General features: G+C 37.5%; 1 protein-coding gene across 3 annotated transcripts; it reads left to right on the forward strand.

Moving 5' to 3' along the window:
- The first annotated feature begins 1,046 nt into the window (after positions 1 to 1,046).
- LOC120471727 (stonustoxin subunit alpha) lies at positions 1,047 to 10,717 on the forward strand. Of its 3 annotated transcripts, none has more exons than XM_089129920.1 (6): positions 1,047 to 1,744; positions 3,310 to 3,405; positions 3,508 to 3,741; positions 5,431 to 5,620; positions 6,652 to 6,699; positions 8,342 to 10,717. In XM_089129920.1, exons 1-6 carry the CDS (start codon positions 1,172 to 1,174, stop codon positions 8,860 to 8,862), a joined length of 1,662 nt encoding a protein of 553 aa, XP_088986046.1. In that variant the 5' UTR covers positions 1,047 to 1,171; the 3' UTR covers positions 8,863 to 10,717. The 3 variants fall into 3 exon arrangements, with proteins under 3 accessions (XP_088986046.1, XP_039517560.2, XP_088986045.1); XM_039661626.2 differs by having other exon boundaries at positions 1,052 to 1,744; positions 5,431 to 5,587; XM_089129919.1 differs by lacking the exons at positions 1,047 to 1,744; positions 3,310 to 3,405; positions 3,508 to 3,741; positions 5,431 to 5,620 and adding an exon at positions 5,630 to 5,832.
- Positions 10,718 to 12,529: the final 1,812 nt, after the last annotated feature.

The raw sequence follows: 12,529 nt of genomic DNA on the forward strand, positions 1-12,529 counted from the left end.
GGAAAATTGTTAAAAGTATTGAAAAATCTGTCATAGCAATTGTAAAAAAAACTGTAAATGAACAGTTTTGCTCTGTGTTTTGCTCTAGATTAAAATGTTAGAGAACGTTGCGCCAAAATATCATTAGCGTAAAAGACCATGAGAGCTTGTAATGTGTACGCTCCATGGTTTCGGGCCTGTTTACAACTGGTCACTTCAGATAGCTGAAGGCCAGGTGTAAATCCCTGCCGATACGCATTCGAGATGGATTTAAATCCGATCGATCAAACCACATCAGGAGGTCTGAGTAGCATCAATGCTACAAAATAAACGTGTGCGAGCGAGTTATAGGCTATGTGACATGTAATAGCCCAGCCTGATCTCATGAAATGGGTCTCTACAGCACGCATTGTAGGCCTATTTATCATGCAATTTAGATGCGAATATTAGTTTTTATGTGCATATGATTTGCGTGCAAACTAAAAAATGGGTCCCACTTTATATTAAGTGGCTTTAAGTACTATGTACTTACATAGGAAAATAAGTACAATGTACTTATTGTGTTCAGGTTGCATTGTAAAACACTTTTGCTGATATTGAGGTGTGATATGGGTAAGGTTAGGGACAGGTGTGGTGGTATGGGTAGGTATCATGGTGGGCTGAGGTGTAAGGGAAGGATCAACTGTGTAATTACAAATGTAATTACATGAATTAATTACAGTTGTAATTACATGCAGGTATTTTCAAAATATAAGTACAATGTAAATACATGTATGTACACAATAAGTCCAATGTATCAAAGTAGTAACTTCAATGTAAGTACATAGTACTTAAAGCCACTTAATATAAAGTGGAACCAAAAAATGAAACTGAAAGTAAGGCCCAACAAGGACAGCATTGAGTCCTAAAAAAACGGAATTTACTGTATAACATGGATTTTAATGGATTGATTGATTCATGTTCTTGGAACAAGTAATCACAATGTTTTGACTCCAGTTGAGGAGCACATAAACACAGCAGTAAAGTGACTCTCCTTCACCAGGAATGAGGAAGCTGCTTTACAGACACTCCTTTTTTACACACGTCACTCAAACACAGAAGCAGGAAATCATTTCAGCTCCTCAGTTCAGGGAAACTGAAACTGAATTATTGTTGAGCTGTTGTGTGTTTGTGTCTCTATTCATGCAGTAAAATGGCAGAAGCCAAGATTTCTCAGGATGAGTTCATGTGTCCTGTGTGTTTGGATCTCCTGAAGGATCCAGTGACTATCCACTGTGGACACAGTTACTGTAAGATCTGTATTACAGGCTGCTGGGATCAGGAGGATGAGAAGAGAGTCTACAGCTGCCCTCAGTGCAGAAAGACCTTCAGTCCAAGACCTGATTTAGCTAAAAACACCATTCTGGCTGAAATGGTGGAGAAACTGAAGAAGACTATACTTCCTGCTGACTGTTACGCTGGAGTTGGAGACGTGGAGTGTGACGTCTGTACTGGAAGAAAATGCAAAGCCGTCAAGTCCTGTCTGGTGTGTCAGGAATCTTACTGTCAAACTCATTTTGACCGTCATGAGGAATTTCACTTTCGTAAGCCACACAAAGTAATTGATGCCACTGAACGACTGCAGGACATGATCTGCCGTGAACATGACAAAGAGCTAGACGTGTATTGTATTACTGATCAACAATGCATTTGTGTGTGGTGTAAGGAGTGTGAACATAAAAACCACAATACTGTATCAACAGCAGCACAGAGGACAGAGAAACAGGTATGAACTGGGAGGGATTGTTCACGCAGAAATTAAAGAGTTGTATTCATATACTTATGTTGTTCCAAGTCATTTTTGCTTACTTTCTTCTGTGGAATGTACAGTCATGAAATGTCTATACATTGAATGTCAATGAGGTACAAAAGTTTCAAGCTCCAAAAAAAAAAAAAAAACTTTTGCTGATAATTTACTCACCCCCATGTCATCCAAGATGTCCATATCATTCTTTCTTCAGTCAAAAAGAAATTGAGATTTTTGATAAAAAACATTCCAGGATTTTCTCCATATAATGTACTTCAATGGGAACCAAACGGTTCAAGGTCCGAAAGACAGTTTCAGTGCAAACTGCTAACTGTTCAAAGGGCTTTATACGATTCCAGACGATGAATAAGGGTCTTATCAAGTGAAAACAATCGCTCATTAATTTTTTTTTTTTTAAGTTTTATAAACAAAGTTTAAGGTTTATAAGCTCAAATGGTCGCCTTGCTTTGTTAGGGTTAAAGTGTGATGCGCGTTCGTGACTCTCCTATTCAAACTCGTTCATCAAAATGAATGAATCTTTTCCCGAGTCAACTCATTCATTTCGTTCGTTGAATGAACCAAATGACACGAAAAAAGATTTGTTCATTTTGATAAACGAGTTCGAACAGGAGAGTCACGAATGTGCCTCACAGAACAGAGCAAGGCGACCATTTCAGCTTATAAAACTTAAGCTTTGTTATTATTATTATTTTTTTTAAAGAGTGATCGTTTCACTTGATAAGACCCTTATTCATGGTCTGATATCGTTTAAAGCCCTTTGAACAATTTGCGCTAAAACTGTCTTTTTGAACCATGAACCGTTTGGTTCCCATTGAAGTCCATTATATGGAAAAAAATCCTGGAATGTTTTCACCAAAAACCTTAATTTCCTTTCGACTGAAGAAAGAAAGACATGAATATCTTGGATGACATGGGGGTGAGTAAAGCATCAGCAAAAGTTTTTTATTTATTTATTTATTTATTTTAAGTGAACCTACGTTAAATCCTTAAGTGGGTCAAAAAGTCACTAGCTAACTGCTTTAAATTTATATTTAACCTATAACACATTTTAATTTAATAGCAATTAACATGCAAACATTATGTTCATTATGTTCAGTGTCTGAAAACATTAAGTTCAGTTCACATTTATTTCACAATTCAAATGATATTATTTCCATAATAAGTACACTTTTTAAAAGTATGCTACCAAACTTTGATTCATCAATCAAATCAAATCAGTGATTAACTCATGTACGTCATCATCTATGTCATCGACAACATCATGATGTTTAGTCATGTGACCGACGTGCAAGAACCAATGAGGTTTGATTAAGTGAGGTTATTGCTAATGATATAAAACTAGGCACTGATGAAATACTACAGACATTCATTTCAGGAAACCATGAATCAGTGGTTTAAACCAGACAGTAACAACTTACCATGCAAGACCATTACCCACTTTACCAACTCTGGATTCATGTAGCTTTAATGTTTATGTGCTAACAGTTTTATGTGTCATTTCCTGTCATTGGTTTGTCCTCCAGAAACAGCTGAAGGAGACACAGATAAAGATCCGTCAGAGAATCCAGCAAAGACAGAAAGATATTCAGCAGCTGGTGGAGGCTGTGGAGTCTCATAAGGTGAGTCTGGAGAAGAAGAGAAGTTTGAGACGTCTCAGTTTGGACCCGTCTCGTCTCAGTCCTCCTGAAGACACTGTGTGATTGTGATGTGTGTCCTTACAGCGTTCTGCACAGACAGCGGTGGAGAACAGTGAGAGGATCCTTACTGATCTCATCCGCTCCATTGAGAGAAGCCGCTCTGAGATCACACAGCGGATCAGAGATCAGGAAAAGACTGCAGTAAGACGAGCTGAAGAACGACTGGAGCGACTGGAGCAGGAGATCAATGATCTGAGGAAGAGAGACGCTGAGCTGGAGCAGCTTTCACAAGCACACAATCACGTTCATTTCCTGCAGGTAACAAAGATCTAAAAGAACAGGATAATAGTGGACTTGAGCAAGATCCTGCTATGACGGAGAAACATTTCATGAGAGCAGAATGAGCCGTTGACTGAGATGTGGTCATTCACAGTCAAGTGTTGTGAAATAATCATCAGTCAGCATCTCAGCGGATCATCTTCTATTTAAAGGGATAGTTCACTTTGAAATTAATTTTTGATATGTTTTATCTTACCTCAAGGGCATTCAAGATGTAAGTGTCTTTGTTTCCACAGTATTTTCAATTTTTAAATTTTTAGGTCAAACTGTGGTTGTCTATCAGTCATATAATGGAGATTTATGGGGCCTCAAAGAGCATGCACAGAGATGTCAAAATTAAACACGATTTAATGACTCGTAAGCGTACATTGATGGCCTAAGGTACGAAGCGTGAGAAAATGTGTGAGAAAATGAACAGTATTTATATCGTTTTTACCTCTTGTAACCACAGCCACGTCCAACTGAACTGAAGGCATGGGCGCTTCGGTCTGCGTATGCACCGGAAGTGATATATTGCTTGATATATTGCTTGTCACTCATTTCGGAAGTTTTACCTTTCACTGTGAAGATCTAAACATATTTAGATATATTGACGTCTTCCATTGCGATTTCCTATATATCTAAATATGTCTAATCTAATATCTAATTTTCCTTTATATCTAAATACTCCCCCCTTTACACAAACGCATCAGCCTTTATTAACCCCCTTTTATGATGGTTAGATGCACTTTGATGGACTTCAAAACAGAAACAGCTGACACAGTCTCATCCAAAAAAGTCCTATAACTGACGTCTTGGGACGTCTTTTGACCATACGTCAATATCCGCCTTTTTAGGGCCCCCTTAAACGTCGGTAGATGGCGATCCCGGGCCGTCATACAACTGACGCTTTACCTTTAACTTCAGTTAGGTTTAGGGTTAGGTTTAGGTCTGGGGTAGAGTTAGGATCCCATAACCTCATCTACCGACGTTTAAGGGGGCCCTAAAAAGGCGAATATTGACGTATGGTCAAAAGACGTCCCAAAACGTCAGTTATATGACGTCTTGGGATGAGACCGGGTTGAAACAGCAATTCACTGCCATTATAAAGCTTGGAAGTGGAAGGACATTTTTTAATATAACTCTGTATTCGTTGGAAAGAAGAATGCCTTATACACCTAGGATGACTTGAGGGTGAGTAAATCATGGGCTAATTTTCATTTTTGGGTGAACTATTTCATTTCACCTTCTGGTTTCTTGTATCCTGATGAAATTAGTGAACTCGATGGTATCAATATCCTCCCAACTAGATTTTTCATAATATTTTTAATGGAATATTTTATTTCTACTGCAATATTTTCAGCAATGGTTTCCAAATTGGGTCAGGTGATCTACAAAGATAAGATTGAATTCGTCCATGAAGACTCCAAAAAGAAAGTGAGGCTGTATATTAACAATGCTTATAAAAAACAAACAAAACCTGTTCTTGGGATCCTTACAGTAATGTACATTTAGACTATAAGACAGTTTAATGTAGCATTAAATAATGAATTTGAGAAGAATATGGCTGATGTATGAAAGTGCTAGATTGAGGCGAGTTATGAAGAGAAGTCAAGTAAACCAGATCTATAGCGGTTCAGGTTATTAGCTGAAGTGTGGAGCTGATGAGTTTTAATTTGTTTTCTGTAGAGTTTCCAGTCTCTCTCAGCACCTCCTGAATCTACAGACGAACCCGATGTTCCCTTCAGTTTTCTCTCCTCTTTTGATGGCATGAGAGAATCTGTCCGTCACCTGATAGACAAACTGGAGGATTTCAAAGAGGAGATCAAGAAGATCTCAGATGGAGGTGAAGTCCTGCTCCTTGTTCATACAGATGTGGGTTGAAAGATCCAAAATCTTTGGATCAGACAGTTTCCGAAATATTCCCACGATTTATAAAATGTACATTTGCACAAAATGTCCCTAAATGCATCTCAGCTTCTAAATCACAGTTCATCTTAAATTCAAGTGCAATGTGAACAAGTGCATCAAATCCACCTACACAAATATCCCCTGATGATTCAGAAATACAGAACCTGTCATCAGTGTTGGGTAAGTTACTCTAAAAAAGTAATTAATTACTAGTTACTAATTACCTCTTCAACAGTGTAATTATATTACTGTACCAATTACTCTCTTAATTACTTTTAATTACTAATTACTTTCAAATTCCCATATCAATCTCAACCAGCTGAATAATACAAGGATAGACATGAATCTGTTTTAATTCTTTCAAATAAATACTATAAAATTGCATGAATTATCCTTAAACTGACCATTATAAAAACGTAGTTTTTTAAGCATCAGACAATACATTTTGATGTTAAACCCACTATTGTTTTATGTCTGATCTAATGACATTTCACACTTTTCCATACATATTTTACAATAATTAATACGAATTTGTACGAGTGCGGTTGTAATATTTAGACACCTCATAAAATGCATAAGAATCGCTGTGAGATCGGATTGATCTATACACAGTATTTACCTCAATTACATCAGAAGTAACTGTAATTAAATTACAGATAAATGAAGAGTAATCCCTTACTTTACATTTTCAAGGGAAAAGTAATTAAATTACAGTAACTAATTACTTAGTAATTAGTAAGTATTTACTAAGTAATTAGTGTAACTAATTACTTAGTAATTAGTTACACCCAACACTGCCTGTCATCATGGAACAATTGTTTATACACATGACGTAGGATGAAATTCAGAGAATTTAAGATTAATCCAATAGGTGTGTTTTATAAACCAGGGTCCTGGAGATTCATCTGCTCTTAAAATTAGTACATCATACAACATCATATTAGAAATGTCTCAGAAATTAATGTATTTTCTTCACACTGTGTCTGTTTATTTCCTCAGTCACTTTCACCAACATGAATCTCAAGACCAGGAACGACTTCCTACAACGTGAGTTACTAAGAAAACACTGAACGTGTTCCTGTTTTATTTTATTTATTTATTTATTTATTTATTTGACAGGGACAATGCAAACAAACATAGTGTCAAGATCAAGCATGTCACTGAAGTGTTGCATATAAAGTTTATAGCTATAGCTAATTTTCAACTCCTGTCCCTGGAAGGGCTTTTATACAAATTTACATGATTAGCTACTTCAATAAAAATAATAATAATAATAATACAAAAATAATACTACTAATAAAAATACTAATAAGCATACATACATATCCAGCCCATTCTCACCCCCAAGGCGTCACTTAACTGACGCCTTGGGAAGCATTTGGACATGCTTCAATATCTAACACAGTCTCATCCCAAATCGTCATATAACTGACGTTTTGGGATGTATTTTGACCATACGTCAATATCCGCCTTTTTAGGGCCCCCTTAAACGTCGGTAGATGGCGATCCCGGGCCGTCATACAACTGACGCTTTACCTTTAACGTCAGTTAGGTGACGGGTTAGGTTTAGGGTTAAGTTTAGGTATGGGGTAGAGTTAGGATCCCATAACCTCATCTACCGACGTTTAAGGGGGCCCTAAAAAGGCGAATATTGACGTATGGTCAAAAGACGTCCCAAAACGTCAGTTATATGACGATTTGGGATGAGACCGGGTTGCAATATCTGACGCTTTAGGCGCCCTTTAGCGTCAGTTGGATGACGCCCTAGGATCGCGTGTACCCTACCCCCACCCCACACCTAAACCTAACCGCGTCCTCTAACTGACGCTTTCCTTTAGCCGCTAAAGGGCCTAAAACGTCAAATATTGAAGCATGGTCAAAGGTGACGCCTTGGGGTGAGAATGCGTTGACATATCATATACAACTCTAATAATTAAATGTAGTTAAAAATGAGTACAGTTTTGGTTTATTTTTAACCAATTTTTCAGCCTGGAAATGAACATCTTAAAGTCCGACACAGTCTTGACTTCAAAAGGTAAAGAGTTCCAGAGTTTAGAACTCTTTACAGAGAAGGTTGTCTGTCCAAAACTGGTCCTGCAGTATGATATTTTACAGTCAAGATTTGTGGAGCTCCTAGTGACTCGGATGTTGTCCTGTCTCACAATAAATGTACTTAGTGGCTCAGGTGCTAGATTATTAATGCACTTATAAATTAGTTTAAGAAAGGATAATTTCATAAAACTATCAAAATTCATTAAATTATATTTCTTAAAGATGCTGCAATGATGATAACTTAATGGTTTTTTATCCAAAAGTTTTATTGCTCTATTATATAAAGATTTTATGCGTTTGATTGCAGTGGGAGCGGCTTGTGCCCATGATAAGGCTGCCTGGCTTGGAATGTAGCTTCTAATTAATTTAAGACAATTGAGATTACTTTGTAATGTTTTCTGGATTTTCTTTATATGTTTTTCAAATTTAAGTTGAGGATCTAAGACTAATCCTAAATATTTAAATTCTGTAACTATGAAGTTCATGTAGAAGGCAAAACAAATCATGACATAAGAGTTTTAGAATTGATCATGTAAATAATGCTTTACACTGGATATTTGCTCAGCTGTACTGAGATGCTGCAAATACATTGAACATTGATTCATGAAGTGTTTCTGGTGTGTTTTCTCTCCATCAGATTCCCATCAGCTCACTCTGGATCTGAACACAGTGAATAAACTCATACATCTGTCTGAGAGGAACAGAGTGATTTCTGACACTGGCACAGTGCAGCCGTATCCTGATCATCCAGACAGATTTGATAGTTATTCTCAGGTGTTGTGTAGAGAGAGTGTGCGTGGACGCTGTTACTGGGAGATCGAGTGGACTGGGAGTCGTGTGTATATATCATTGTCATATAAGAGCATCAGCAGGAAGGGACTGGGTAACGAGCGTTGGTTTGGAGGTAATGATCAGTCCTGGAGTTTGGACTGCTCTTCCTCCAGCTACACATTCAGACACAATAACAGACGCACTGATATCCGTGCAGTGTCCTTCAGCAGAAGAATAGGAGTGTATGTGGATCACAGTGCAGGAACTCTGTCCTTCTACAGGGTCTCTGACACAATGAGCCTCGTCCACACGGTCCAGACCACATTCACTCAGCCGCTCTATCCTGGGTTTGCTGTTGGTTCTAGATCATCAGTGAAACTGTGTTGATTTTTCAGAATAGATTGCAGAGAGATTTTACACATAATATTTTGAGAGATACAGAGACTCTTATTTTAATTCAGTTCATGCAAAGTGTGAAGTGTCAGTGGTAAAACTGACTCAAAATGTTGCACTGAATGTTGATCCAACATGGATGGAAACAATACAAGAGGGAGAGAAGGAAGAGTATGTGTATAAAGAGGAAGAGGAGGACGAGAAGGAGCAAGCTGTGGAGAGTGTTGACAAGGCTGGATCTGGCTTTAGGGTTTTTCCCTTTGCCTGCAGAGATGACATTGTCTGTGATGTGGACAAAATCCTTCGGCTGGACCAACATGAAGACATGATGCTAGCAGAATCAATCTCTCACTGACCTTGATTTAGAGTTTTTTTACTGTAACTTTTTAGGCTTTTGCAGTTGGGTCATTGTATTTTCTCAGTATGCAAGTGCTGAATATACAGACATTCAATACTAGGGCTATACAATATTCAGTACAATACAATACTTACAAGTTAAGTTGTCATTACTATACTTTTTTTTTTAATGTAATTGCACAATTAGTTTACTTTGTTGTAATACATCTTTTCCCTTTTTTCTCTATCTGCATGCTTTGGATTCTGTGTTCTCCATTTTTTTTTCAGTGTCTAATGAATGATATAGTGTTCATAATTTTGACTTGCTGTGTGTATGATCTGAAAGCATTGTTTGATTTTGAGCAATGGTAAAATGGTTTTGAGGCAATTTTACCAGAAGAGTGAGCCCATTCTCATCCCAAGACGTCATCTAACTGACACTTTTGACCATACGTCAACATCTAACGTTTTAGGGTACCCTTTAACGTCAGTTAGATGACACTATCTAATCCTAACTCAGACCTAACCCCAGACCTAAACCTGCCCGCGTCATCTAACTGATGCTAAAGGTAAAGCGTTAGTTAGATGATGCACTAGTAAAGGGTACCCTAAAACATCGGATGTTGACGTACAGACCATTCTCACCCCCAAGGCGTCACTTAACTGACGCCTTGGGAAGCATTTGGACATGCTTCAATATCTGACGCTTTAGGCGCCCTTTAGCGTCAGTTAGATGACGCCCTAGGATCGCGTGTACCCTACCCCCACCCCACACCTAAACCTAACCGCGTCCTCTAACTGACGCTTTCCTTTAGCGTCAGTTAGATGACGCCGTAGGATCGCGTCATGTAAGTGACGCTAAAGGGCGCCTAAAACGTCAAATATTGAAGCATGGTCAAAGGTGACGCCTTGGGGTGAGAATGCGTTGTGACGTATGGTCAAAAGCGTCAGTTAGATGACGTCTTGGGATGAGAATGTGTTGGAAGAGTCAGAGGTTCCCTGAATGTGGATTGAAAATTTGGTTTTGTGTTTTAGGTTTTAGAAAGTGAGTAATGATTTCAAAAAATAGATTTTAGCGATTCAGAAAAAAACTGTCATTCTTTCTTAATACAATACATTAGTTTGTGTACATTCTTTTATCTTGACTTTGGAGTAAACTGGGTTGTATTTGCATGTGTGTATGTGTGTGGCAAGCTGTAAAATGGTTTGTGTGTCACTAATTTGTGCTCATCAGCCTGATGATGATTGTAACTGCTCTCATATCCTCCATGTGCTGTAGAATTATGAAATGCAATTGGCTGTTGATGGTCAGTGCAAGGTCTGTGATGATAGGCCTAATCAGAGGCATGTGCCTCTAGTAATCGTAACTTCATTCACACTGACCTTTGCGTTTCAAATGTGCTTGTGTTTATTGTCAAGGATATGTGTGTGCACATGTGTTGATCATTTTTAAATTCCCAAATGGATCACACTAAACTTTGCCTTGCATTGTTATAAAATGGAAAATCCCCAATACCCTTCAGCCTTTCACATTGTTTCTCACACTCTGCTTTAAAACAATTGCTTGCAAAACCATTTCTAACTCTTGTGAAACAAGAAACAAAGCAGCATGTTGACACAATTATACTTGCACAAGTCAATCAAACCCTCTGACATGCTTTCTAAACTTGCTATTACATGCTGTATTGGTGTCACGTCACAAAAGTCCCATGCATGACTCTTAATGTGATTTTAAATGTTGCCTACTAGTATATGAACCTGCAATTTCTGCTAAATTAATTTAAATTCCCATTCCTGCCCTGAATGTAATGTCCAATCCATGTCATTATCCATAATGTTCTATATGGATGCACATTTTCTCATAAAATAGCAGCCATACACTCATCAAAAGGATTATTAGGAACACCATTATCCTGTGTTTGACCCCCTGTTGCCTTAAGAACTGCCTTAATTCTATGTCTCTCTCTCTCTCTCTCTCTCTCTCTCAAACTTTTTATGTTATGAAATAGCTATAGCTAACATTTTTTTTAATTTTAAAGCATGCCTTGAATTACTGATTTTTTGATAGATTTTTTTTCTCAACCCAACACTGTAAAAAAAACGCATTGAATCTACTCAGTAAAACTGAAATACAATTTGCACTGAATTTGTTTGAGTAGATTTAATAACATCTGTTGAATTTACCCACCTAAATTTAGTCTACCTAAATTTAACAGCTATAACATTTGTCAATATACATTATACAACTAAAATATACTCTTGATTGTTATTGAATGTCTAAAGTACCTTCAGATATATAACTCACGGAATTTCTGTACAGATTATGTTTCGTAAAATAATGCTTTTGTAAACAGAAACATTAGGTTTTATTATTTTTCATCTACTGCTTGTCAGATTCTTGTCTACCTGAAATCTCTCTTTCTGTCTGTATAACTCACAGACACCCCAACCCAACCTTACCAGACACTCAAATGCTTTGACCCTCTGACCTTTGAACTCCACTTGAACTGCCCATTTCAAAAGAAAGTAACACAGAGAAGTTCAGAATAATCATATGTTTACTTGAGCAAGTGTCTGTGGTTGCAATAAATTGGACTAATACGCCTCTATGACATGCTCACAGAGTGAAAAGTGTCTTTCCTGCTCCAGGCTTAATGTACTTCAACAATGCCATCTTATACCAATCCCTGACTGGAATGTTCTCCCTGGAGCAGCAACACATGGTGCATTAAGACAGAAGAATGACTCATTTAACTATACTCCTACTGTGTGAATTAAATTTGACCAACAACAACCCCACTCATTGCTGCAAGTGATAGGAAGAAGTGCGTGGGAATCATGGACCGATGGTTTCTCATAGACTTTTTAAAAGAAGGGTCCTAAATCCTGCATCACAAGCCAGTAAAATTTAATAGCCAGAGTGTTGTGCCAATACAATATCTGATTCATGCTAAGGACAACTCTTTAGTTTAGGCATTTTTGAAACCCGTTTACATGAATGAGTATATCCCTTAACTCTTATGTCCCAGGGGCTAGAAAAAAAAATGATGGAGATATAACAAAATTGTCTGAGACTGTTTGGTCTTTTTTCTGTCTAGAATTCAAATGGTATTAATAAGAACCAATTATTAAGACCTTAATTTTAGACAGAAAAAAAAAAGACCAAAGCTGTGCTTTATTCATGATAAAACGACCGCTTCACCCAATGTTTCTATTTATCACTGTGCAACACTGTAGTTCCTATGTAGTTTTTATTTGAGCTTTCATGCATATTACACGTTGGAACGTTGTTGCTGTTCACGGTCAGGGACATTTTTTTCTAGCG

Source organism: Pimephales promelas, chromosome 4 (assembly GCF_988280905.1).
Source record: "Pimephales promelas chromosome 4, fPimPro1.hap1.1, whole genome shotgun sequence".
In the NCBI taxonomy this organism is placed as follows: domain Eukaryota; kingdom Metazoa; phylum Chordata; class Actinopteri; order Cypriniformes; family Leuciscidae; genus Pimephales; species Pimephales promelas.